General features: G+C 51.4%; 1 protein-coding gene across 3 annotated transcripts; it reads right to left on the bottom strand.

Annotated features, from left to right (window-relative positions):
• Nucleotides 1–457: 457 nt before the first annotated feature.
• DFFB (DNA fragmentation factor subunit beta) lies at nt 458–27,585 on the bottom strand. Of its 3 annotated transcripts, none has more exons than XM_030805301.1 (7): nt 27,154–27,585; nt 26,028–26,154; nt 18,797–18,985; nt 16,717–16,796; nt 14,503–14,673; nt 11,691–11,791; nt 458–916 (listed from the first exon to the last, which is right to left on the bottom strand). In XM_030805301.1, exons 1-7 carry the CDS (start codon nt 27,265–27,267, stop codon nt 682–684), a joined length of 1,017 nt encoding a protein of 338 aa, XP_030661161.1. In that variant the 5' UTR covers nt 27,268–27,585; the 3' UTR covers nt 458–681. The 3 variants fall into 3 exon arrangements, with proteins under 3 accessions (XP_030661161.1, XP_030661162.1, XP_030661163.1); XM_030805303.1 differs by lacking the exon at nt 458–916 and adding an exon at nt 11,219–11,249; XM_030805302.1 differs by lacking the exon at nt 18,797–18,985.

Genomic DNA, 27,585 nt, shown 5'->3' with positions numbered 1-27,585 from the left:
AGCCATGACACCATTTGAGGATGGTGACCACATTACATGAGCAAACCCAACGCTGGTGAAACCAGAGAACAGAAGAATTCCTCAGCCCAGAGACAATTCTTATCCCTGCTGACCCGTATGACCAGGAACTCACAGACATCCAGCGAGTACCCCAGAGCTGTCCTCTGGAAGTTGGGCTGTCAGAAGGTATAAGAAATGATTCAGGCTGGGCGCAGTGGCTCACACCTGTCATCCCAGCACTTTGGAAGGCTGAGGAGGGCGGATCAACTGAGGTCAGGAGTTCGAGACCAGCCTGACCAACATGGCGAAACCCCATCTATACTAAAAATACAAACATTAGCCGGGCATGGTTGCACATGCCTGTAATCCCAGCTACTCGGGAGGCTGAGGCAGGAGAATCACTTGAACCCAGAAGGCAGAGGTTGCAGTGAGCCGAGATCGTGCCACTACACTCCAGCCTGGACAACAAAAGTGAAACTCCGTCTACAAAACAAAACAAAAAAAACAACAATTCAGAAATGTCATGAAATCAGATTTGCAGGAAACATTTTTTAAGGTTTTTTCCAGGAGCTACTGGAGTGACCAAAAAAAACAACAAAAAACAAAAAAACAAAAAAGGCACCTGTTAAAATGATGCCCACGTCAGGCCTCAAACAAAGACCAGAATGTGGTGTGTATGTGTCACTGGCGTTTCCGCACAGGCCGCTTCCGCTTCAACCTTGTCTGAGGTTTGTAGATTCTGCTCGGGTCACAGTTGAGCTTGTGGGTGGTTTTCTTATGGCAGACAATGTGCACTAGTTTTAGGTTCTCTGAGGTAAAAAGCAGGCCATAAAAATACTCCCAGTCCACTTCTCTTCCATCTTGTTCCTTAATTGCTTCCACCAGTGTAGGAATGATGGTGCGTTTCTTTTCTATTCTGCAAAGTAAGGTTAGAGACATCATTTTCTGTGGTCACAGTGCCACAGGCAACAGGTCACAGCAGCGCACTGCAGTCACAGCTCTTCACAAATTCCCCTAAGTGCCATCACGGACACACGGCCGCGCCTACTGGCCACGTTTGTTGAGCAGAGCCTGATGCAAGCAGCCTTGCTCCTCTTACTTTTTAAAACTGGACTTGTGGCCAGGCGCGGTGGCTCATGCCTGTAATCTCAACACTTTGGGAGGCCGAGGTGTGGGCGGATCACTTGAGGTCGGGAGTTCAAGACCATCTTGGCCAACATAGTGAAACCCCGTTTCTACTAAAAATACAAAAAATTGGCTGGGCTTGGTGGTGGGCACCTGTTATGCCAGCTACTTGGGAGGCTGAGGCAGGAGAATCACTTGAACCCTGGAGGTGGAGGTTGCAGTGAGCCAAGATCACGCCACCGCACTCCAGCCTAGGCAACAAAAGCAAAACACCATCTCAAAAAAAAACAAAAAAAAAACAAAAAGACTTGCGTCACTGTTCAGAATACTGAAAAGTACGTGGAAAATAAAGGGGGTCAACCACCTTCCCATCACTTACAGTCACCCACTATCAACAACTGGCTTAACTGCCTCCATGTTTCATCTACGTATAGATTTACCCCCAAAAAATTACATGATAGGACATAAAAGTTTTACAAACAGAGCCTTACAAAGGAAGCTGAAGTCATTTTTGATACCACTTGTAATCTCATGTCCCTCCTTCCCCTCAGAGGTAATCACTATTAAGGGTTTGCTATTGATCTTTCCAATCCTAATCTTATACCGTTATCCGTTATATGCATATATGTGTATCTGTTTAAAAAACAAATGAGGCCAGGCGCAGTGGCTCACACCTGTAATCCCAGCACTTTGGGAGGCTGAGGCGGGCAGATCACCTGAGGTCAGGAGTTCAAGACCAGCCTGGCCAAGATGGCGAAACCTCATCTCTACTAAAAATACAAAAATTAGCTGGGCATGGTGATGCGTGCCTGTAATCCCAGCTGCCCAGGAGGCTGAAGCAGGAGAACTGCTTGAACCCTGGAGGCAGAGGTTGCAGAGAGCAGAGATTGTGCCACCACACTCCAGCCTGGGCAACAGAGTGAGATTCTGTCTGAAAAAAAGAAAACAAAAAATTACATGAGGCTAGGCGCAGTGGCTCACGTCTGTAATTCTAACACTTTGAGAGGATGAGATGGGTGATAACTTGAGGCCAGGAGTTTGAGACCAGCCTGGCCAACATGGGGAAACCCCATCTCTACAAAAATTACAAAAAAATTAGCCAGGCATAGTGGCACACGCCTGTAATCCCAGCTACTACTCAGGAGGCTGAGGCACGAAAATCGCTTGAACCCAGGAGGCAGAGGTTGCAGTGAGCCAAGATCGTGCCACTGCATTCTAGCCTGGTTGGAGCGAGACTGTCTCAAACACACACACACATACACACACACACACAACATGATATTGTTGTTTCACTTATAAACCATTTGGAAGACTGTGCAATAACAAGTGTAGGAACTTGCAAACTGACGAGGCGGGTTTAGAGACCCCATGGCCAGGAGGGCTTATGGTGGGTGGTGAGCTAAACTGGTGCAGACCCCTCTCCCTACAACCCACAGAAATGCTGAGCAAAAGTCACCTTTTTTTTTTTTAAACAGACAAGAGTCTTGCTCTGTCACCCAGGCTGGAGTGCAGTGGCACGATCTCGGCTCACTGCAATGTCTGCCTCCTGGGTTCAAGTCATTCTCCTGCCTCAGCCTCCTGAGTAGCTGGGATTACAGGTGTGCACCACCACACCCAGCTAATTTTTGTATTTGTATTTTGTATTTTTAGTAGAGACGGGGTTTCACCATGTTGGCCAGGCTGGCCTTGAACTCCTGACCTTGGCCTCCCACAGTGCTGAGATGACAGGCATGAGCCACCACACCCGGCCAAAAGTCACCTTGTTAAAATACTTAGTTGAGATCAAAAGAAAGGGGCTCCCCAGCTGCCAGAAACCAAAGAGAAATTAGTGCACACAGGCAAGCTATGGTCCAGGGACTCACCAGGATTCCAGTCCCTGATACAGGCCCAGGGGACCCTAGAAAGACAGGGAGGTGAGACCGAGACCCCTGCCATAGCCATTAAGGGGGATAGAAAAGCTTGAGCAGAGCCCAGGGCTTAGCTAAGAGGAAGGGAAACCCACGGAGCCCGTTATCTAATGCTGCAGAAGCAGCCACCACAAAATGCAGTGGCTTCCGGGGGTTGGCCTAGGGGACCTTCTGCTGGTGTTGCCTGGTGCACGCTGGGGCTGTGTCTGATGGAGGGTGGCCGAGGGCTGGGCCCTTCTCCCCTGTCCTCCCCCATCCTGAAGGAGCCAGGACAGGCTCCCTCACATGGCGATGGCAGTGTTCAGAGGGGACAAGTCCCCCACGCAAGCAGGCCTCTGTTAGCTCGGTGTTGCCTTCGCTGGTGTCACATGGACAAGCCTGAAGTCAGCGTGGGGAGAGAAGGCAGGGAGCACACAGGGTGTGGACACTGGGAGTGCATTCCTGTCCCTACCTTCACAGTCATCTGCAGAACGCAGGGTGTACGGCCCAAAGTACACGACCAACAAGGCAGGGAACCACAAGCAAGAAATGGCAGGAAGTTGCTTCCAAGTCACAGGGAAACCCTGGGCATCTGCAGGAATCAAATCCGAACCCATGAAGAGCCACGCTGAAGGCGAGCTGTGACACACCGGAGCACAGAGGAGGCCTACAGGAAACACTTCCCACTAAAGTGAGCTCCAGGCCAAGTGAGCTCCAGGCCCAAGCAAGCTCCAGGCCCAAACACACAGCAGCAGAAAGCTCCAGCAGAAGGCTCCACCAGAGCCAAGCTGAAGGCACCGTGACACACTGGAGCACAGAGGAGGCCTACAGGAAGCACTTCCCACTAAAGTGAGCTCCAGGCCAAGCGAGCTCCAGGCCCAAACACACAGCAGCAGAAGGCTCCACCAGCAGGAGAGGCCGACCCAGCAGCGGCACAAGGCTGCCCACGTGACAGGCCCTTCAGGAGCCCAGCACAGTCCACAAGGACCCTCACTCCTGACACCAACTACAGCAGGGAGGGGTCCCTGAGACCACCTCAGACATCATAACTCTCTGAAAGGACTCGCAGATCCCCCAGCGAGCCGTTGGACTCAAGGTTATCATTTCTTATAGCTGCAGATGAAAATCAGCCAAGGTTAAGAGGCACAGAGGGGTCGGTCCAGGAAGGTTCCAATCCCAGAGCTTCCAGCTGTCCCCTCCCTGTGGGGTCATGGCCAGCCTTACCTTCCCCAAGCACTAACTTCCACAGCCCTCTGTGACAACACTGCCAACCGGGAAGCTCACCAGGCCTGGGCGCCAGGCTTTACTGGGGCTCACGCAGACATGGCTGATGGCCCGCGGGGCCAACCTCTGCCTCAAACCCTCTAGAGGTCAAGCTGACCCAAAGACCCCCATCCTAAATCACCCCATTAAACTATCCAGTGACCCAAGGCCCCCAGGTGAACAAAGACACTCCTACCAGGCAAGACATTTCAAGGCATTGGAGTTTACCTCCCAGGGCTCAAGAACAAATGCCAGACCTCTCTGTGGGCAAGGTTGAACGCTTTAGCATGTGACCATAAAACAAATATGCTTAAAATGGATGATTAATGATTAAAGTGATTAAAAAGAAATGGAAATAATGAAAACAGACTAGCATAAAAAAGGCTCGTTTTATAAAGAACCCAAAAGCACTTCTTTTGGGCTCTTTAGGAACCCAAAAAAGGAAGCATGTACTCAGTGGACAGAATGTACACATGAACAGCTGAAGAGAGAATTCCTGAACAATACAGGAGTGTCTTAGCATGCTCCAGCTGCCAGAGGAAAATACCACAGACTGAGTATTTACTCTCTCACAGTGCTGGAGGCTGGAAGAACAGGTGCCCACAGGCCAGGTGCTGGTGAGGGTTCTCCTCCTGGCGGGTAGACGGCCGCCTTCTCGCTGTGTCCTCATGTGGCGGAGACAGAGGGAGACTGAGCTCCCTTCCCATTTTATAAGGGCACCAGTCCTACTGGATTAGGGCCCCACCCTCATGACCTTCATTATCTCCCAAAGACCTTATCGCCTGATGCAGTCACACTGGGGATTAGGGTTGCAACATACGAATTTTGGGGGACGTGATGGAGTCCACAGCAGAAAGTCCCAGTGAGACAGCAGCCCAGACGCAGGCACAGCGTGAGGAGAGCAGAATGAGAAGGTCCAACACACAGCTAACGGGCATGACCGGAAAACTGCACAGGCAGAATCAAAGAGAAGCCACACCTTATCAACGCAGAAGCATTTTCCAAAACCAAAGAAAAGCGTGTCCTCAGCACAGGGAATACAAGTCCCAGGCAGAATCCAAAAGAAAGAGCTCTACTTATCATTTTCCAAGAGGAGGAGAAAAATCTAAAACTACCATTAAAAAGGCAGAAAATTAGGCTGCCCACAGACTTCTCACAAACAGATTCCAGAAGACAATGGAGTTATTCTTCAAAGTACTGAAGGTAGGTATCTGTCATCCTAGAATTCAGTACTAACTAAATAATTACTCAAGAGTGGAAGCTGAACGGACCTTTTCAAACGCTGAGTAGAGTTTACCCCTCACAGCCACTCGTGGAGGAAACACTAAGGGCTACACATCAGTAATCAGAAAATGAACCCAGAGGTGAGATGCAAGAAGCACTGGAAAACACAGATGCGGGTGAATCTGTTGAGAAATAAATGGAAGTGTTGGCCATAAAACCACACCAGCATTTTGTGCAGGATTAAAATAAGGTGAGACACGAACACTAAAGAATACCGCAGAGGGTCACAACGAGGCCGGCCCGGGAGAGGGTACAGCAGCAGTGCTGTCTTCCAGTATCACTAACATTAGGGACACCATGAATGTCAAACCACGAAAGGGTGGGGTGATGGGCAAGGGAAAGAATGAAACTCAAGTAAGTCAACAGAAGGCACAGAAGAGACCAGAAGAAAGTGAAGATGTGGCATGGTGGATACAAACCCAGAGTAAAGCAGCTAAAATCCAATCTATGTATTCACTCAACAAAACGGTCAACAGAGGTTCACTGAGTGGTGGCTCACACCTGAAACCCCAGCACTTTGGGAGGCCGAGGTGGGCAGATCACTTGAGGTCAGGAGCTCGAGACCAGCCTGGCCAACATAGTGAAACCCTGTCTCTATTAAAAATACAAAAATTAGCCAGGCGTGGTGGCAGGTGCCTGTAATCCCAGCTACTCGGGAGGCTGAGGCACAAGAATCACTTAAACCCGGAGTGATTTAAGGCGGAGGTTGCAGTGAGCGGAGGTCGCGCCACTGGACTCCAGCTCGGGTGACAGAGCGAGACTCCATCTCAAAAAAAAAAAAAAAAAAAAAAAAAAGATATTCACTGAGTAGCCATCATCATGGCCAAACTCTGTCCCACTTCCCACACACTGGGGACACAGCTGAGAGCGAGGGACCCCACAGAGTCACGTTCTAGGAGACAGCAGCTGTCACAACACCTGCAGCAGGAGGTTCAAGCTGCGGCTGGCTGAATGACAGAATCTCAGGTTAGATGAAGACAAAAGGCCGTTACCCTTGGCTAACAAGAGATAAGCCCAAAGCTAGTGGCACATAAAGGCCAAAGGAAAGGGGTGGAAACGCCACAGGACTGAGAGAAAGCCGGCACAGAATAGAAATCCGGCACAGAATAGAAATCCGGCACAGTGGAACTCAGGTGCTGAGTGTTATGAACATCTACAAATGCTGACCAGTTACAAGGAAACAGACCACAACAAAAGGCAGGCAGGAACACAAGACACCGTACACAAACACAAAAACATGTTCGGAAACTAAAAAGACTTCTGAAAAATCCATGGGTCAAAAACAAAATCATAACGCAAATCATGCAGTCTCAAAACAACTCCAGCCAGGCATGGTGGCTCACATCTGTGATGCCAGCACTTTGGGAGGCTGAGGTGGGTGGATCACTTGAGGTTAGAAGTTCGAGACCAGCTCGGCCAACATGGTGAAACCCCATCTCTACCAAAAATACAAAAATTAGCCAGGCGGGGTGGTGCGCACCTGTAATCCCAGCTACTTGGGAGGCTGAGGCATGAAAACCGCTTGAACCTGGGAGGCAGAGGTTGCAGTGAGTCGAGATCATGCCACTGCACTCCAGCCTGGGTGACAGAGTGAGACTCTGCCTCAAAAAAAAAAAAAAAAAAAAACACTGAACTCCCAAGACACAGCTCATGCAGCCTAGGAAAAACTACCTTAAGCATAGATTAGATACAAAAGAGACACGAACGAATGAATAAGCAAGAAGAAACCCACAAAGGTAGAAGGTAGAAATAAAAAAAAAAAAAAAGCAAATGTTAATAAAGTGAAGTAAAGGGCCAAAGACAGCCTTGAAGAGACAGAAAGTTCCCTAGTAGCAGGGCCCACAAAGCCCATGAGGACCCCACTATGGTGCTAAAAGAAATATCCCTAGGGCTCCAGGAAAGGGGAGCTTTCCAGGCCCCACCCACCACAGCCCTCCCACTGCAGTCAGGATTCTTCTGGGCTGAGGAGTCAGGTCCACCCAGAGCCCACATGGACACTCCCCGTGCCACCTTCTGCCCAGGGGCCCCTAAACCACACGGGCTCTGGGCCGGCCATCCTCCTCGGACAGGCCGAGCCCCAGGGCCCGTGCCCTTCAGCCCAAGAGGGAAGGTGTTCCCAACCTGGACACTCTCTGTGCAGGCCCCTGGTGTGAGGTGGCACTAAGGGTGGGAAGAGAAGGCGCAGGCAGCAGGTGGCAGGCCATGTTTAGGCTCCACTGCCGTGCACATCCTGGAACTGGGAGAGGCCTGCAAATTCTTCTCAAACCTTCCCAGCCATGATGCTACATAAGTCCAGGTAGGGGGACAGCATGCATTTTATTTCATTGTTCGTTAGCTTTTAATTCTTAGTTACACGTGGCACGTGGTGTCAACCCCCACAAACGTCAGGACGGGCCTGTGGCAAACAGACCACTGTCTCTGCAACTTTCCGAAGACCGGTGCTAAAAACTACATGTTTAATTAAAACTCAACGCACTTATCAGTGTGAGTATACATATTTAGGAAGCGTGAGAGAAAATATAACTGCAGCAAACACTTGGTGAAACATTCCTCTGACTCACGCTGTCCCTTCTGCTATTTTCATCTGTACTCTGTTCTAGGATGGCTTATTTCATTCTGTAAATGCTGGTCGTGTCCCCTAGATTAACGTCCCCACCCGCAATGGTCTTGCAAAGGACAAGAGCATTTGGACGGCCGGGAGAAAACATTTTTGGGTACTTGGTGCATGTGGCAAGGGGTCCAGCAAACCCGCAGAGAAAAGAGTAGGAGAATCTCTTTCAGATAGACAGGGTAGGGCAGAATTTCTTAACACACGAAGGGAACATCTGAGCACATTAACATTGAAAACTTGTTGTGGGCCAGGCACAGTGGCTCATGCCTATAATCTCAGCACTTTGGAAAGCCGAGGTAGGCAGATCACCTGAGGTCAGAGCTTGAGACCAGCCTGGCCAACATGGCAAAACCCCATCTCTACTAAAAATATATAAAAATTAGCCAGGTGTGGTGGTGCACACCTGTAGTCCCAGCTACTCGGGAAGCTGAGGCAGGAGAATCGCTTCAATCTAGGAGGTGGAGGTGGCAGTGAGCCGAGATCACGCCACTGCACTCCAGCCTGGGCAACACAGTGAGACTCCACCTCAAAAAATAAATAAATAAAACTTGTGATAAAAGATATCATAGGATTAACGTATCCAGAATGTGTAAAGCATGCCCACAAATAAGACCACAGCCCAAGACAGAATGAGCAAAGGAAAGAAACACAAAAGACACAAGCAGCCACAGACATGGAAAGAGAAGCTCAACCTTCCTAGTCATCAGGAAAATGAAAATTAGAGCAAGAGAATCTGTGTCTCACCTATCGGGCTGGGAAAATGCAAAAAAGTACAATGACACCAAGTGTCAGCAAGAACCCGGGAAAGCGTGAACTCACATGGATGGTGAGCGTGTAGGCTGGGACACTCGAGAGCAGCCTGGCCAGGCTCAGAGAGGGAACAGAGGTGTCATTAGGACCCAGCACACTCCCTAGAGGGACTCAAGCTCAGACACTGGGGGCATCTTGTCCATGCTGGGGCGCACTCCCCAATCCCCAGGCACCTGGGTTATGTCTGGACGGGGCCTGAGAATCTGAATTCCCACCCAGCCCCCAGATGTTGCTAATGCTTGAAAGTAACCACACTTTAAATAGCATGGAACCAGACCATATGGGTTCATTCCATAGAGTGTTCATCCCAGGGATTTTTATAATGATGAGAAATTAGAAATAACCTAAATGCCTACCCGTATGGAAAGATGTTAAAATTAGAGCCTATTCAAAAAGTGAAGTGTTCTGCACCTGCTAAAATGAATATGCCAAATCTAAGCATAGCATGCAATGAAAAGGTACACTGCAGAAGACAGTGTGGGCCACCACATATGTACATGTTAAACTCCCATGTGTGTGGTAAAGGTGCAGCTACACGGCTCTGCAGACCGCAGCACGGGAGGCCACATATGTGCATGTTAAACTCACATGCGTGTGGTAAAGGTGCAGCGAGAGGGCTCTGCAGATGACAGTGTGGGATGCCATGTATGTACATGTTAAACTCACACACGTGTGGTAAAGGTGCAGCTACAGGGCTCTGCAGATGACAGCGTGGGCACCGCATATGTACATGTTAAACTCACACGCATGTGGTAAAGGTGCAGCAAGAGGGCTCTGCAGATGACAGCATGGGCCACCGCGTATGTACATGTTAAACTCACATGCATGTGGTAAAGGTGCAGCAAGAGGGCTCTGTGGATGACAGCATGGGACCGCAGTATGTACATGTTAAACTCACATGCATGTGGTAAAGGTGCAGCAAGAGGGCTCTGTTGATGACAGCATGGGATGCCACGTATGTACATGTTAAACTCACACGCATGTGGTAAAGGTGCAGCTACAGGGCTCTGCAGATGACAGCGTGGGATGCCGCGTATGTACATGTAAAACTCACACGCGTGTGGTAAAGGTGCAGTGAGCGGGCTCTGCAGATGATGGCGTGCGCCACCGCATATGTACATGTTAAACTCACACCCATGTGGTAAAGGTGCAGCGAGAGGGCTCTGCAGATGACAGCGTGGGACGCCGCGTATGTACATGTTAAACTCACAAGCGTGTGGTAAAGGTGCAGCGAGAGGGCTCTGAAGGGCACACACACCTTTCACAAGAGTGTTTTCCCTCGGGGCAAGGTGTAGAGGCTGAGTATGGACAGGGTAAAAGCTCAACTATGACTATAGTGTTTTACATACTTTAAACAAATCTCACTCCGAAAGCAATACAGGTTGAGTGTCCCCATCTGAAATGCTGGGGACCAGAAGTGTTTTGGATTTGAGATTTCTTTAGGATTTTGGAATATTTACATTATACTGACTAGCTGAGCATCCTTAAAAAAATCCCAAATCTGGCCGGATGCGGTGGCTCACGCCTGTAACCCCAGAACTTTGGGAGACCGAGGTGGGCGGATCACCTGAGGTCGGGAGTTCAAGACCAGCCTGACCAACATGGAGAAATCCCGTCTCTACTAAAAATACAAAATTAGTTGGGCGTGGTGCCATGTGCCTGTAATCCCAGCTACTGGGGAAGCTAAGGCAGGAGAATCGCTTGAACCTGGGAGGCGGAGGTTGCGGTGAGCCGAGATCGCGTCATTGCACTCCAGCCTGGGCAACAAGAGCAAAACTCCATCTCGGAAAAAAAAAAAAAAAATCCCAAATCCTAAATGCCCGGATGAGCATCTCCTTTGAGCATCACGTTGGTACGCAAAAAGTATTGAATTTTGGAGCACTTCAGATTTCAGATTTTCAAATTAGGGATGGCTCATCCTGTATAGCCATTTTAAGGGCATTTGAAGGCTTTTGTCTTCAAAAAACAAGGGCAAGTCTACAATTATATTCAAGGAATGCATCTCAGTTTAAAAGAATGAAGTTTTCCATCCTGCCCATTTGTTAGAGCCATAGAGCTCGTATGGCTGTGAAACACTCCTGCCAGCTGAGAACTTCTGCTCATGCTGGTTCCACAAAATAAGCCAGCCAGGCATGGTGGCAAGCACCTGTAGTCCCAGCGATTCAGGAGGCTGAGGCAGGAGGATCGCTTGAGACCAGGAGTTCGGGGCTTCAGTGAGCCATGATCCTGCCACTGCACTTTAGCCTGGGCCACAGAGCAAGACTCCATCTCTAAAAGAAAAAGAAAAAGGGAAAAACACCCTTACCTATCATAACACCAGGAGTTCCTGCTTTCTGAGCTCACCCTGGTTCGAACTCACAGAGGTTCAGAACCTCTGACGGCCAAGGGCTGGGACCTGTGTTCTGGGGAAGGACGCTGCCCACCAGCTCCATCCACAGGGAGGACTGGAGGGGACAGGAGGGATGGCTCCAGGTCAGGCACGTGTACTGACAGTGGAGGGAATGGTGTGTGCCTGCTCAGCAGCCCCCCATGCTGCCATCAGGCACCCCTTCCCTGGGCTGTAACACGGGCACAGACCTTGAAACCCAAGGAGGCAACACCGTGGCAGGGACAGGGCTGTGGTAGGGACAGGGCCATGGCAGGGACAGGGCCGCGGCAGGGACAGGGCCCCGCAGGCACTCTTGGGTCTGAACCTCGCTCTATGAGCTTACATGTGATCCAGGTTCCAGGTGCTGAAGAGGATCCTGCTCTCCCTGTTACTGTAGGGGTTGATGGAGTGTCTTGATAAGCAGCTGTCCATGTCAAAGGGACCCTGGGGGCCAAAAGACAATGAGAGAAGGCCAGAAAGTGAGTCTCTTTTTTTTTTTTTTTTTTTTTTTTTTTTTGAGACGGCGTCTCGCTCTGTCGCCAGGCTGGAGTGCAGTGGCGCGATCTCAGCTTACTACAACCTCTGCCTCCTGTGTTCAAGCGATTCTCCTGCCTCAGCCTCCCGAGTAGCTGGGACTACAGGCACCCACCATCAGGCCCGGCTAATTTTTGTATTTTTAGTAGAGACAGGGTTTCACCTTGTTGGCCAGGATGGGCTCCATCTCTTGACCTCGTGATCCGCCCGCCTTGGCCTCCCAAAGTGCTGGGATTACAGGCATGAGCCACTGCGCCCGGCCAGAAGTGAGTCTCTTATACGGTCTCAGTCACCAAGTGACATGCTTTGGACATGCAGCCCCGCCCAGAGCTCATGTTGAAATGTCAGCCCCAGTGTGGGAGGTAGGACCTGGTGGGAGGTGATGGATCCTGGGGGTGGATTTCTCATGAAGGGTTTAGCACCATCCCCTGGGTGCTGCCCACGCCAAAGTGAGTCCTCCTGAGATCTGGCTTAAAAGTAGCACCCACCCCTCACTCTCACTCTCACTCCTGCTCCCACCACGTGAGGCGTGCCTGCTCCTGCCTCCCCTTCCACCACAAGTGTGAGTTTCCTGAGGCCTTCCCAGCAGCCAAGCAGATGCCAGCACCATGCTTCCTGTACAGCCTGCAGAACCGTAAGCCAATTACACCTCTTTTCTTTATAAATTACCCACTCTCTATTTCTTTACAGCAATGCGAGAATGGCCTAATACACCAAGTCAGGCGATCTTACTGAGAGGCACACCCCGTGGGGGTTGGTCCCTGATCCAGGGTGTGCTGCTTTAGGGAGATTCAGAGTTCTGCCTTGGCCGGGCACGGTGACTCATGCCTGGAATCCCAGCACTTTGGGAGGCCGATGTGGGTGGATCACCTGAGGTCAGGAGTTCAAGACCAGCCTGGCCAACATGGTGAAACCCCATCTCTACTAAAAATACAAAAATTAGCCGGGCATGGTGGCGGGCACCTATAATCCCAGCTACTCGGGAGGTTGAGGCAGGAGAATCACTTGAACCTGGGAGGCAGAGGTTGCAGTGAGCCAAGATCACACCACTGCATTCCAGCCTGGTGACAGAGCAAGACTCGTCTCAAAAAAAAAAAAAAAAAGAGCTCTGCCTTTGGAATCAGACCCTTCTTTTTCCCTCATTACCCCTAACAATATGTTCTGAGTTCCCAAAGAGGACAAGGTAGTTATGGTCACTGTTACCCCTGTGATCACACACCAGCACCCCCACCCCATGGGAAGTGAGGCCAGAAGGTACTGACTTGCCAGGGCAGGGCCAGTGCGTGAGAAGCAAGGACCCATGCCCCAGAGGCTCCCTTTCCAGCCACTCCCCGCGGCTTCCTGATGTTTCCCTGTGACCCCAACACAGAGGCAGGGCTGCCTCACTGAAGGTGCTGTGGCCACAGCTTCCGTCTTCCCTGTGGTCTGCAGCCCAGCACTCAACACACTCATTCGTGAACAGACATCTGCAGAGCATGTGCCCGGAGCCCCAGTGCCCACCTGCATTCTGTGCCCCCATCACCCCCAGGGACTTGCAGCCTCCCCAGCAGAGCCCACTGCTTCCCACTGCCATGCCCAGGGCACCTGGACCCTCCCAGCTCACTCTTGTGCCCCCACCTGTCAGTCAACCCGCTCTAAAGCCCCACCCCCTCCCTGGGGCGGCTCCTGACTGGCCCTCGCTCCCAGGACGCTGGCTGCGGCTCCTGCAGCCCCACAGCCTCCTCTGCCTCGCTCGTTTGTGTGTCTTTCACCTTCCACTGTGCAGGACTCACCCTGCCATCAGGGATGAAGGATTTTTCATCTTTGTGTCCCAACCCCTCCCACAGTGCCAGGCACAAAGTAAGTACTCAGTGGGTGGTGAGCGAACGCACTGCAAAGTCTAAATGTTAAGCTAACTTGGAAGAAGTGTTTTTATGGTCAGAGCCCATCACCCCAGAAGGATCTGCCTGGCAGGAGCAGCAAGGAGCCTTGTCCCATGGGAAGAAGCACTGGAGGCCATGCCCACCACCTGGCCCCTGCTGCTGGACCCACTGAGTGGCACTCGGAAGATCACGGGCATCAGTGGACCTTACGGGGAATGCAGCTGCAGTGTGCAAATGCCAAGAGGTGCCTCAAGTTGCTCCCCACACCATGGGAGGGGGAGGGGTGTGCCCAGGACTCGCCAGAGACACAAATGCATCACCACTAAAGGCCAGACCACGCCTAGCATGGTGCAGCAGGGACACCTGGGGAGGCAGCGGGGGACTGCAGGCCTGATCTCAGCTTCCAGCCTCCAGAACTGTGAGCAGTAACTAGCTGCCGTTCCAGCCTCCCCAGCAGGGGTCATCTGTTATGACAGCCAGGGCTGACTGAGACACCGCCCAGCCCTACCGAGACAAGCCCTGGGGCGGGGCCCTGCAGCCCTCTGCAAGCTCCCCAGGGACTCCTGTGTGCACCGCAGCTTGAGAGGCACTGGCTGAGACACTGCCACCCTCCCTGGGAATGTGAGGGCTGTACCTCTTCACAAGCCTTTGCCCAGGCAAGGCAAGGCAAGGGCTGAAGGTCCCCACCCGCCCTGCCCCAGGCGGGCTGCGCTCCACAGGCCAGCCAGGTGGCCCCAGGATAAAGGGCACATAGCTCACCTCGCAGGAGAACCAGCCTTCCGGTGTGCAGAGGCGGCCGCCGCCCTTGGCTCCTCTGTCGAAGTAGCTGCCATTGTACTGCACAGACCGGAGCTTCTGGCACATGGAGCCGAGGACCCGCAGGAATTCCTCCTGAGCCTCCGCACCCACCGTGGAGGGGTAGGAGCTTACCTGGAGGAACCAAGGAACGTTGCTGAGCCTGGTGCACAGCGCCCCAAAACCCACACTGGCTCTCGATCCATCTCACTCCATGGCCCTCTGAGACCCTGCCCAAGCCCAGTCCTGTGGTCAGAGGGTCTGAGTTCACATGGCCTCTCGGCCACTGCTGGGCTGTCCCACCCTGGGAGACTCTGACCTGTGAAATGGAGGGAACCACACCAGCTCCCAGCTGGGTGAGACTTAGATGAGATAACAGGCTGGGTGTGGTGGCTCACGTCTGTAATCCCAGCACTCTGGGAGGCCGAGGTGGGTGGATCATTTGAGGTCAGGAGTTTGAGACCAGCCTGACCAACATAGTGAAACCCCATTTCTACTAGAAAAATTAGCTGGGTCTGGTGGCACATGCCTGTAATCCCAGCTACTTGGGAGGCTGAGGCAGGAGGATTACTTGAACCTGGAAGGCAGAGGTTGCAGTGAGCTGAGATTGCACCACTGTACTCCAGCCTGAGCAACAGAGTGAGACTCCGTCTCAAAAAAGAAGATGAGCTAACAAAATCAGGCAGGCACGGCCATCCCACCCTGGTCAGGCGGGCAGTGGTGCGTGGAAGGGCCTGGTCATTGCACTTGCAGGTAGGAGTATCAGGATCAGTTAGCTCCGCTACAGGGAGCAGGCTGGGAAATGCAAGGGAACATGGCAAGTCACCAGGACCTCGAGGAGATGCAGAAAAACGGGGTGCAGCACAGCATTAGCAATTGTGCCACAGAGAGGAGTGGGCCGAGGGCGTGGGGGCCGACCACGCAGGGCAGCACTGGGACAGGACACCCATTGCAGGGGCCTCCACAGCACCCTCCATGTGCTAATGATACAGTGTGGCATGGTGTGGCATGACATGGTGTGGCCTGGTGTGGTGTGGTATGGTGTGGTGTGGCCTGGTGTGGTGTGGCCTGGTGTGGTGTGGTATGGTGTGGTGTGGCCTGGTGTGGTATGGCATGGTGTGATGTGGCCTGGTGTGGTGTGGTATGGTGTGGTGTGGCCTGGTGTGGTGTGGTATGGTGTGATGTGGCCTGGTGTGGTGTGGCCTGGTGTGGTGTGGTATGGTGTGATGTGGCCTGGTGTGGTGTGGCCTGGTGTGGTGTGGTATGGTGTGGTCTGGTGTGATGTGGCCTGGTGTGGTATGGTATGGTGTGGTGTGGCCTGGTGTGGTGTGGTCTGGTGTGGTGTGGTATGGTGTGATGTGGCCTGGTGTGGTATGGTGTGGTGTGGTGTGGTATGGTGTGGTGTGGCCTGGTGTGATGTGGCCTGGTGTGGTGTGGCCTGGTGTGGTGTGGTATGGTGTGGTGTGGTATGATGTGGTGTGCCCTGGTGTGGTGTGGTATGGTGTGGTGTGGCCTGGTGTGGTATGGTATGATGTGGTGTGGCCTGGTGTGGTGTGGTATGATGTGGTGTGGCCTGGTGTGGTGTGGTATGGTGTGGTCTGGTGTGGTGTGCCCTGGTGTGGTGTGGTTTGGTGTGGTATGGTGTAGCGTGGCGTGTCATGCTATGTGATGAGGAAATCCACATTCAGATGGGGTGGATGGAAATGAGGGCAGAGCTGACTCCACCTTTGGGAGGGAGGAGGGAGAGGTGGAGAGGTTTGCAGACCAAGGATGGGCTCATGAGAAGGGCCTCAGATCCCTGCTATTGCCTGCTAACCTTGGTCACAGTTGGGCAAATGACAACTCAGGCTCTGTGTCTGCCCTGACGCTTGCCACTGCTGCCCAGGAAGAAGCCTCGGGGGGAGAGGAGGGGAGGCAGGCAGGAGCCCCCACCGCCCCACTCCCCAACCCCAGTGACCTCAAGTGCAGCTGAAAAGGCCTGATGGGTGCTCACCTCCATGAAGAGGAGAGGCACAGGGTCCATGCGCTAGCTTCCCTCACCAGAGCAGCCCACCAGGTCCACGCAAGCATGGAATGTGGTCCTACCAACTGCCCATCGTGAGGACCACAAGCTTCCAGAACCCACAAAGCCTGGCTTCAAAAACCCTCCCAGCATACCCGGCCTTCACACAGGCTCACCTCTCTCAGGTAACTCCGGATCCGGCTCTCACAGCTGTATCTCAGGTAGCCAGACTTACTCTGAAATCGGGACTCCAAGCCTGCAAGGAAAACGAGAAGACCCCCAAGTCCACAGGGCAGGCCACAGACCTCTGGGTCTGTGTCCCGCCCAGCTCAGGTGCCAAGCAGGGCAGAATATAAGGGTCATACTGCTTCATCTTTTTGACAGGGTCTTGCTCTGTCCTCCAGGCTGGAGTACAGTGGCACGAGCACAGCTTACTACAGCCTTGACCTCCTGGGCTCAGGGAATCCTCCTGCCTCAGACTCCCAAGTGGCTAGGACTACAGGTACACACCACCACACCTGGCTAATGTTTTAAATCTTTTTAGAGATGAGGTCTCACTTTGTTACCTAGGCTGATCTTGAACTCCAGGGCTCAAGCTGTCTTCCTGCCTTGGCCTCCCAAAGTGCTAGGATTATAGGTGTGAGCAACCACACCAGGCCAGATTGCATCATCTTGAGAAGTATTCTGATAGTGACACAGACAGCGTCCCTGTTTGGTTTTTGTTTTTAGAAGCATCTCAAATACCACCAAGGAGCTTCTGCCTGGCCCTCAAGCCCTCCTTCCCCAAAAAGGCTACAATCTCTCAGCATCGCCTCTGATGGGCTTACAAGGCCAGGCCAAAAGGTGGAAGCAACCCATGTGTCAGTGAATAGACAGTGTGGTATGTATATGCAGTGGAGTGAATAGACAGCGTGGTATGTACACGCAGTGGAGTGAGTAGTGTGGTATGTACCCGTGGTTAATAGACAGAGTGTGGTATGTACAGGCAGTGGAGTGAATAGACAGCATGGTAAGTACACTCGGTGGACTGTCATTTGGCCTTTAAAAGAAGGAAATTGGCTGGGCGTGGTGGCTCATGCCTGTAGTCTCAGCACTTTGGGAGGCTGAGGCGGGCAGATCACGAGGTCAGGAGATTGAGACCATCCTGGCTAACACGGTGAAACCCCGTTTCTACTGAAAATACAAAAAATTAGCCAGGCGTGGTGGTGGGCACCTGTAGTCCCAGCTACTCGGGAGGCTGAGGCAGGAGAATGGCGTGAACCCAGGGCAGAGCTTGCAGTGAGCTGAGATTGTGCCACTGCACTCCAGCCTGGGAGACAGAGCGAGACTCCATCTCAAAAAAAAAAAAAAAAAAAAAGAAAGAAATTTTTATATATGCTACAATATGGATGAACCTTGAGGACACTGTGCTGAGTGCAATAAGCCAGTTACACAAGGACAAATACTGTGTGACTCCATTCATATGAGGTCCCTAGAGTCATCAAATCAGAGAGACAGAAACCGGAATGGTGGTTGCCGGGGGCTGGGGGAAGGGGAAGGGGGAGTGAATGTAACAGGGACACAAGTTCAGCTTTGCAAGATGGAAGGATTTCTGGAGATGACGGTGGGGATGGCCGCATACAATGTGACTGTACCTAATGCCAATGACCTGTGCACTAAAAAAATGGTTAAGATGGTAAATTTTATGTCATATGTACTTTAGCACAATTTTTTAAATAATTATAATAGGCCAGGCGCGGTGGCTCGCGCCTGTAATCCTAGCACTTTGGGAGGCTGAGGTCAGAAGTTCGAGAGCAGCCTGGCCAACATGGCGAAACCTCATCTCTACTAAAAATACAAAAATTGGCAGGGTGTGGTTGCACTTGCCTGTAATCCCAGCTACTCGGGAGGCTGAGGCAGGAGAATCGCTTTAACCTGGGAGGCAGAGGGTGCAGGGAGGCAGAGGTTGCAGTGAGCCAAGATCACGCCACTGCACTCCAGCCTGGGGGACAGAGCAAGACTCCATCTCAAAAAATATATATAAAAATAATAAAAAGTCCCATCAGAGGGCTGCCCTAGACTCTGGTCCCACGTGAGTCCTTGCTGGGTGCCTTTCCCACGAGGCTGGGAAATGAGCACATTTTCTTTCAAGTCCCCCACCTCAACCCACGAGGGTACAGGCCAGCCCCTTCACTGGGGGCTTTTTGGAACCCAACTTCTCCTGGCACCTCGGGCTCCGAAGAAGCCTCTCCCCTGCCAGCTGCAGCCCCCATGCACCTTCAAACCACGGCGGGTCCTCAGCCCGGGTCTCGGCCGCGATGTTCTGGCTGACGTTGTGCAGGAGGTCGGCCAGCAGCCTCTGCCTCTGCGGGGCCTGCTCATCACACAGCAGCTGCTGGGCAGCCTGGATGAGCCCCACTTGCGGCTCGTGAAATGCACTGAGGAAGCGCCCGATGTCACTCACATCTGCCACCAATGGGACAAACAAAAAGGTGCCAGTCCAGCAGAAGACATATCCTGCCCCGGTCACAAGAAGAGCCTCTGACCACATCCTCCCCCATTCCCCAGGGCCTGGCAATCACCAGGACTCAGACTCGAGGTGTCCCGGGTCTTTGTCCTTGCCCTGACACCAACAGCTGGGGACCACGCACCAGGGCGGCATGAGGACAGAGGAGGAAGGGGCGGGGTGTGCTTTAGAAGACAGACGAAAGTGCACCAAGAGACGGCTGCTTTCCCATTTGGCCTCCTCCCCTCCAAACCATGCGCCCCTCCTTTGGCCCTTCCTGGAGACCTTGCTTTCAGATCCTTCCTATCACTTTTCCTACTCTCTCCTGGAGCCTTTTCACAACTCCCTGAAGCAGCGAGCTCTCGGGCAGGCTCTTAATAGGAAGTTAAAGCAAAGTCTACCCAGGACCTTAACAAAATGTTAGCAAAGAGAACTCAGTAACATGCAAAAAGAAGTATCACCACGGCCAAGTGGGAATGCAAGGCTGGTTCACACCTGAAAATCGATCAGTGTGATCCACCATGAGAAAAGCCTCACAATCACATCAGCGGATCAGAAGACAGGAGGACATTCTGGGGAGTGAGGACTTGGTGGAAGTCCTTAGACCTAACATCAAAAGCACTGCGTAAAAGAGAAAATCAACACACTGAGCTTCCTCAAAACTAAAAACTCTTACTCTGCAAAACAATGCTCTTAAGAGAATGAAAAGGCAAGCCACAGGGTAAATATTTGCAAACCACATGTCTGACAAAGAACTCATGTCCAGGTATTTTGGCGGGGTGGGGGTGACTTTCAAAACTCAACAGTAAAAAAAAAAAAAAAATCCAACTAGAAAATGGACAAGAGGCATGAAGAAACACTTCACCAAGGAGAATCTACAGATGGCAAATAAGCACATAAAAAGATATTTAGGGCTGGGCACAGTAACTCACGCCTGTAATCCCAGCACTTTCAGAGACCTAGGTGGGAGAATCACTTAAGGGCAGGAGTTTGAGACCAACCTGGCAACCAAGACGCCATCTCTAAAAAAAAAAGCAAGACCCTATCTCTAAAAAAAATAATAATAATTAGCTGCACATGGTGGTGCACACCTGTAGTCCCAGTTACTTGGGAGGCTGAGGTAGGAGGATCGCTTGAGCCCAGGAGTTCAGGATTGCAGTGAGCCATAATTGCCACTGCACTCCAACCTGGGCAACAGAGTGAGACCCTGTCTCTATTTTTACAAAAGATACTCAGATAGTCAGCATTGTTAGCCACTAGGGAAATGCATATTAAGGGCACAATGAGACATCACCACACTGCAATCAGAATAAAAATAGCAACAGCGCCAAAAGCTGGTGAGGCTGCACAGAAACTGCACAGTGGAAAGGTAAGATGGCCACTCTAGCATACAACTTGGCGGTTTCTTTTCTTTATTTTAAGTAGCTTTATTGAAATATAATTCACACTCCTTACAATTCACCCATTTAAAGTGTACAATTCAGAGGCTGGGTGTGGTGGCTCACGCTTGTAATCCCAGCACTTTCGGTGGCCAAGGTGGGCAGATCAGAAGGTCAGGAGATCACGGCCATCCTGGCCAACATGGTGAAACCCTGTCTGTACTAAAAATACAAAAATTAGCCGAGCGTGGTGGTGCATGCCTGTAATCCCAGCTACTCAGGAGGCTGAGGCAAGAGAATCGCTTGAACCCAGGAGGTGGAGGTTGCAGTGAGCCGAGATCGTGCCACTGTACTCCAGCCTGGCGAGAGAGCAAGACTCCGTCTCAATAAATAAAATAAAGTATACAATTTAATGGGTTTTATTATATTTCCAGAGTTGTGCAGCCACATCTACAGTCAATTTCAGAACATTTTCACCGCCTCAAAAAGAAACCTCATACTCTTTAGCTACCAACCTCCCTCCCCTCTACACTACCCCCAACCCTAAACAACCACTAATCTATTTTCCATCTCTCTAACATCCCTGTTTTGGACATTTCCTATGAATGGAACCCTACTGTATGTGCAGGCTTCTTGACTTGGCATGGTTTCAAGGCTCGGCCATGCTGTGTTTCATTCCTCTTCACGGTGAGTAATTCCATTGTATGGATGTGCCACATTCTGTTTATCCATGTGTTCATCATTGAAGACTTGGGTGATTTCCACCTTTTGGCTATTAAGAATAAAGCTACTGTAAATGCTCACGGATGAGTTTTGGTGTGGACGTGTTTTCATTTCTCTTGGGTACATACCTAGGAGTGGAGCTGCTGGGTCACATGGCGATTCTGTGTAATTGTTGATAAACTGCCAGACTATTTTCCACAGGAGCTGCACCATTTTCCCTTCCCACCAATGGGGCCTGAGGGTTCCAGCCGCTCCGCATCCTCGCCCACACTGGTTGTTAGCCTAGTGGGTGTGAAGTAGCATCTCACTGTGGTTTTGATTTGCAGTTCCCTGATGACTGATGATCTCAAGCACCTTTTAATGTGCTTACCGACCACTTGAGTATCTTCCTTGGAGGCATTTCTTTCTTTTCAGAACCTTTGCCCATGTTTAATTGGGTTATCTTTTTACCATTAAGTTATAAGGATTCTTTATATATTCTGATGCAAGTCCTGTATTAGATACATCATTGGCAACTATTTTCTCCTATTCTGTGGGCTGTCTTTTAGCCTCCTTCATGGTGTCCTTTGAAGTAACAAAGTTCTTAATTTTTCTTTTTTTTTCTGAGATGGAGTCTCACTCTGTTGCCCAGGCTGGAGTGCAGTGGTGTGATCTTGGTTCACTGCAGCCTCTGCCTCCTGGGTTCAAGCAATTCTCCTGCCTCAGCCTCCTGAGTAGCTGGAATTACAGGTGCCTGCCACCACACCCGGCTAATTTTTGTATTTTTAGTAGAGACAGGGTTTCACCATGTTGGCCAGGCTGGTCTCAACTCCTGACCTCAAGTGATCTGCCCGTTTCAGCCTCCCAAAGTGCTGGGATTACAGGCGTGAGCCACCGTGCCCAGCCTAAAGTTCTTAATGTTGATGAAGCCCAATTTATCTGTTTTTTCTTCTGCTGCTCATGTTTTTGGTGTCAAATCTAAGAATCCTTTGCCAAATCCAAGGTGATGAGGACTTATCCCTATGTTTTCTTCTAAGGGCTTTATATTTTTAACTTTTACATTTAGGTCTTTCATTTATCGTACTTTTTGTATAAGGTACCAGCTAAGGGTCCAACTTCATTCTTTTATATGTGAATATGCAGTTGTCCCAGCACCATTTGTTGAAGATACTACTCTTCTCCCTCCATTGAATGGTCCTGGCATCCTGACCACAGATACATAGATTTCTGGGTGCTCTATTCTATTCCATTGATCTATTTATCTGTCCTTGTACCAGTGCCAGTCTTGATTACTGTGGCTTTGTACTAAGTTTTGAAATCAGGATATATAGGTCCTCCTACTATGTTCTTTTTCACGGTTGTTTTGGCTATTCTGGGTCTCTTGCAATTCCATATGAACCATGGATTAGAATCAGCATGTCAATTTCTACAATGAAACCAGCTGGAATTTTCATAGGGATTGTGCTGAATTTGTAGGTCAATCTGGGGAGTCTCACTGTCTTAACAATGTTAAGTCTTCCAATCCATGAACATGGGATGTTAATCCATTTATTCAAAACCTTAATTTCTTTCAACAACATTTTGCAGTTTTAAGAATATAAGTATTACAAATTTTTGTTACACTTATCCTAAGTATTTTATTCTTTTTGATGCCAATGTAAATGGGATTATTTTCTGCTTCATTTTCAGATTGTTCGTTGTAAGTGTATTCCTATATTTGCATATTGATCTTACATCCTTCAACCTTGCTAAACTTGATGATTAGTTCTAATCATTTTTTAGTGGATTCCTTAGGGTTTTCTACATACAAGTTCATATGATCTGCAAATAGAAATAGCTTCACTTCTTCCTTTCCAATCCGGATGCTTTTTATTTTTCTTGCCTAAATGTCCTGGCTAGACCCTGCAGTACCATGTTAAACAGAAGCAGCAAGAGTGGACATCCTTGTCTTCAGAAACTAAACACACACCACACAATGCAGCACTGTACTCCTGGGCATTCTCCCAGAGGAATGAAAACCTACATCCTGCAAAAACCTGTCAAGATGGCCAGGTGCGGTGGCTCACGCCTGTAATCCCAACACTTTGGGACGCCAAGGCGGGTACACTGCTTGAGCCTAGGAGTTCAAGGCCACCCTGGGCAACATGATGAAGCCCTGTTTCTACAGAAAATACAAAAATTAGCCAGGCATGGTGGTGCACCCCTGTAGTCCCAGCTACTCAGGGGTGGAGGTAGGAGGATCACTTGAGCCCAGGAAGTGAAAGCCACAGTGAGCTATGATTGCACCACTGCACTCCAGCCTGGGTGACAGGGTGAGACCCTGTCTCAAAAGAAAAAAAAAAAAAATCTGTACATAATTGGCCAGAGCAGCTTTATTTTGTAATAGTCAAAAACTGGAAACAAACAAAATATCTTTCCACAGGTGAATGGTTGAACAAACTGTGGTAAAACAAACCATGGAATGCTACTCAGCAATGAAAAAGCACGGACTATGAATACTCACAACTTAGGTGCATCTCAGGAGCCTTATGTGGAGTGAAAAAGGCTCATCTCAAAAGGTCACATACTTTATGATTCCACTTACCTAATATTTTTTTTTTTTTTTTTTTTTGAGACGGAATCTCAGCCTGTCACCCAGGCTGGAGTGCAATGGCACAATCTCAGCTCACTGCAGCCTCCACCTGCTGGGCTCAAGCGATTCTCCTGCCTCAGCCTCCCGAGTAGTGAGATTACAGGCGCCCACCACCACGCCCAACTAATTTTTGTATTTTTAGTAGAGACGGGGTTTCACCATGTTGCCCAGGCTGGTCTTGAACTCCTGATCTCTGGTGATCCACCCGCCTCAGCCTCCCAAAGTGCTGGGATTATAGGTGTGAGCCACCGCACCTGGCCCCTAATATTCTTTAAATGACAAAATTATAGACATAGAGAACATATCAGCAGCTGCTACGGGCTAGGGATTGGTGGTGGGCAGGGGTAGCAGGATTATAAAGGGGAGAACCTTGAGTGATGGATGGGAGATGTCTGTACCTTGACCCTGATGCTGGTCACAGGAATCTACATGGGGAGAAATGACAGAACAACACACACATTGCACTAGTGTCAGTGTTCCTGTTTTATATTGTACCACGGTTGTGTCTGATGTTGCCTTTGAGGGTAAGGGTAGAGGTACATGGGACCTTCCTATCTGTGCAACTTCCTGGGAATCTGTCACTATTTCTACATAAACGGTTTAGGCCAGGCACGGTGGCTCACACCTGTAATCCCAGCACTTTAGGAGGCCAAGGCAGGAGGACAGCTTGAGCCCAGGAGTGTGAGACTATCCTGGGAAACAAGGCGAAACCCTATCTCTACAAAAAATACAAAACAATTAGCCAGACGTGGTAGTGCATGCCTGTGGTCCCAGCTAATTGGGAGGCTAAGGCGAGAGGATCACTTGAAACATGGAGGTCGAGGCTGCAGTGAGCCGTGTTTGTGCCACTGCACTCCAGCCTGGGCAACAAAGTCTCAAAATATAAATAAAATAAAAATATTTTGGCCAGGCACAGTGGCTCATGCCTGTAATCCCAGCACTTTGGGAAGCCAAGGTAGGAGGACTTCCTGAGCCCAGGAGTGTGAGACTAGCCTGTGCCACAGAGGGAGACCCCATCTCAATGTTTTAATAAAAGAAAAGAAAAAAAAATTTTTAAGTCTAACGAGGAGGACGACTAGTGGTCTCAGGGAAGAGAGGGGGATAAAGCACCAGAGAAAGGAAGGACAGAGAGGGAGAGAGACAGAGACAGACAGAGAAAGCCAGAGACAGAGACAGACAGAGGAGAGAGACAGAGACTGAGAGATGCAGGGAAAGACAGAGAGAGAGCAACGTGCTCTGCTGTCTTTCAGCTATGCCCTGAAATGGGAAAGAAAGATAACATCCAAAGGTGAGGCATACCCTGAGCACACCCCTGCCCAGCCCCCACCTCCTGCAGGGGCCACCCCAGGGGGCATCACAGTGATACATTTTCCAGCTGCCTCCTCTAAAAGCACAAGGCCCAGTGGAGAAAGGGGGCTTGCAACCTTGGAGCACACACCAGAGGCGTCACCCCTCAGTGCTGACAGTGGAGCCCCCAACACTGTAGCCGGGGAGGTGGCCACATGGACGTTACTCTTCGACTTCTCTCTTTCTGCCCCTTAGGCCAAGGAGCCAGAGCTCCATCCCTCAGAGCACCCATGTCCTTCCTGGGCCGCCAGAAGCATCTCCTGGAGCCTAACCCCCTTTTCACAACACTGGCCGACCCTCCCAGGTAAAGGCACATGATGGCATCTCCCGCCCCAGTGGCCAAAAGCTCTCTTTTACGGGAGACAAGCAAGCGCAGACCTTGGCATTCAGCTGGTTCTGAAAGGCAGGACTTTGTGTCCTGAGGCTTCAATACAGATACCCCTAAAGAACAACCTCTCAAAGCAATTGCCCCCAAACTTGAGCCCTGAGGACAGCATCTCTGCAAACAACAACCGAGAACAATGTGAGAGCATCCCGCGAACCACCACCTCATCCTTCCAGAAGGGTGCTCAGCCCAGCAGAACAGAACAGCATCTCCTCCTGGCTCCACCTTCCCCGTGAAACTGTGCAGGCTCCAATCCCAAAGCCCTCCCTCTGCTCTTGGGAATTGCTAGGACACCTCAAATGAACGCAAATAAAATTAAAAGATTTTTTGAAGAAAAAGACAACCAACTGAACAGCTGGGTTCATGAACGAGAGGACTGAGGACTCTGCCACCTAAGCGACGCTGACCAGTTCTGCCTCCAGAGGGCTTCCTCCTTGAGACCCCAGAGTTCACAGAAAGGGGGACGCTTCCCAACCCTGACGGGCACCCGGAGCTAAGCCCCCAGGACCTCCGAGAGTGCCAGCTTCCCGCCCACCTCCAAGGTCCTTGTCACTCACAGCCCTGCCAGGCCTGGCCCGAGGTGAGCAGCACCAGCTCGGCGTTGTCGGGAACGCTGGGGAAGTAGTCTTCCGTCAGCTCCGTGCCATCCTCGTACAGGCACAGCCGGGAACCGCGCTCAGGGAGCTGCAGGGACGGGAGAAGCAACAGGAGGAGGAAGGGTCTCAAGACGAGGGCTTTGCATCTGCAGGCCTCACAAAAGACCAGAATGAGCTGTCTTTAAAGAAGCAGGCTCAGGCTGCCGCCTGTATGCCACAGTCGCGCCAACGCCCAGGCAAGGATGAGGGAGCGGGAGCAAGGGCGCCTGACTGCGGGCCGTTCTAAAATACGAAGAGTCAGGAAAAACATACATCAGGTGGTGACTGCTGGCTCTGCAGGATTCACCCTTTTTAAATGAGCTCCTGAGGGCACTTCAAATAGAGCCTGTCTTTGACAGCACCGCCTCCCTGCTGCCAGGAGCTGAACACCACCATTCCCAGCACACAGCCGCCAGAGCAGTGCTGGCACACGAAGGACAACGGTTGGCTGCCTCTGTGCACAAGTGTGACCGGCACGTGGCACTGTTAATTTGTTGGAGTCTGGTTCCCTGTTACTCTGCACTGGTCAGTTTTTAGCATTTTATGGCAACTCCCACCCCACCCGCACCGACCCCGGCAATGCACACCTGGTAACCCTAGTGCTGGTCTAAAAAACAAAACCAACCTAGAATAAGGTGACAATTGCAACCCCCAGCTGCGAGGGCTGGAAAGGCCTGCAGAGCCCACCTAGCCAAGCCTTTCATTTTATGCAGCGGGAAGCTGAGGCCGGACAGGCAGAGCAGCCGTGACCCCGCGTGCCAGTACCTGGCACTCAACCCGGTCTCCTAGCTCTGATGCAGGGCTGTCCTGCCCGAGAGGTGGGAAGAGGGAAGGGGTGATCCAGGTCGCCCCCCAACCCCCCTGCGCTCTGAAGCCACGCTCAGGAACCCCAGGCTGCGGGGGCCCGGGGTCCTAGCGGCTGAGGCGAACGAAAACTACCCGCCCCGGGCGCCGCCCGCACCCTCCGTTTTGGAAGAGGAAAGGCGGCACCTCCTATTCTCCCCACACGCCTCCCCGGCGGGCCGTCCCCGCCCAGCCCGGCGGGCACCTGGAAGCGGAGACAGCCCTTGTGCAGCACCTCCTGGCAGCTCCGGCCAGCCACGCCGAACTTCCTCGGGCTGCGCAGGGCCCGCAGCTTCACGCTCTTGGGCTTCTGGAGCATTGCAGATGTCCTCAAGCCCTCTTGGTCCCGCAGGCGGCGGCACCCGCTGCCCGGCTGCTCAGATCCGTCCTCGCCCTGGTCGCAGGGGTCTGCACCTGGTGAGCTCTGCAAGCTGGCATAGGCCGGGCGCCGATCCCGGAAACTACATTACCCAGAAGGCCTGGGAAAAGTGAGGCCCGACGTGGTCTTGTGCGCAGGCGTCGCCCCACGGAAACTACATTACCTTACTCAGAAGGCTCAGGAAAGCAAAGGCGCGACGCCACCTGGTGTGCCCAGGTGCCGTGGCCCCGGAAACTACACGACCCTGAGGGCCAGAGT

This window comes from Nomascus leucogenys, chromosome 24 (genome assembly GCF_006542625.1).
Source record: "Nomascus leucogenys isolate Asia chromosome 24, Asia_NLE_v1, whole genome shotgun sequence".
Taxonomy (NCBI): Eukaryota; Metazoa; Chordata; class Mammalia; order Primates; family Hylobatidae; genus Nomascus; species Nomascus leucogenys.
Note: the sequence above shows the minus strand (reverse complement) of the source record. Positions and strands in the feature narration are given on the sequence as shown.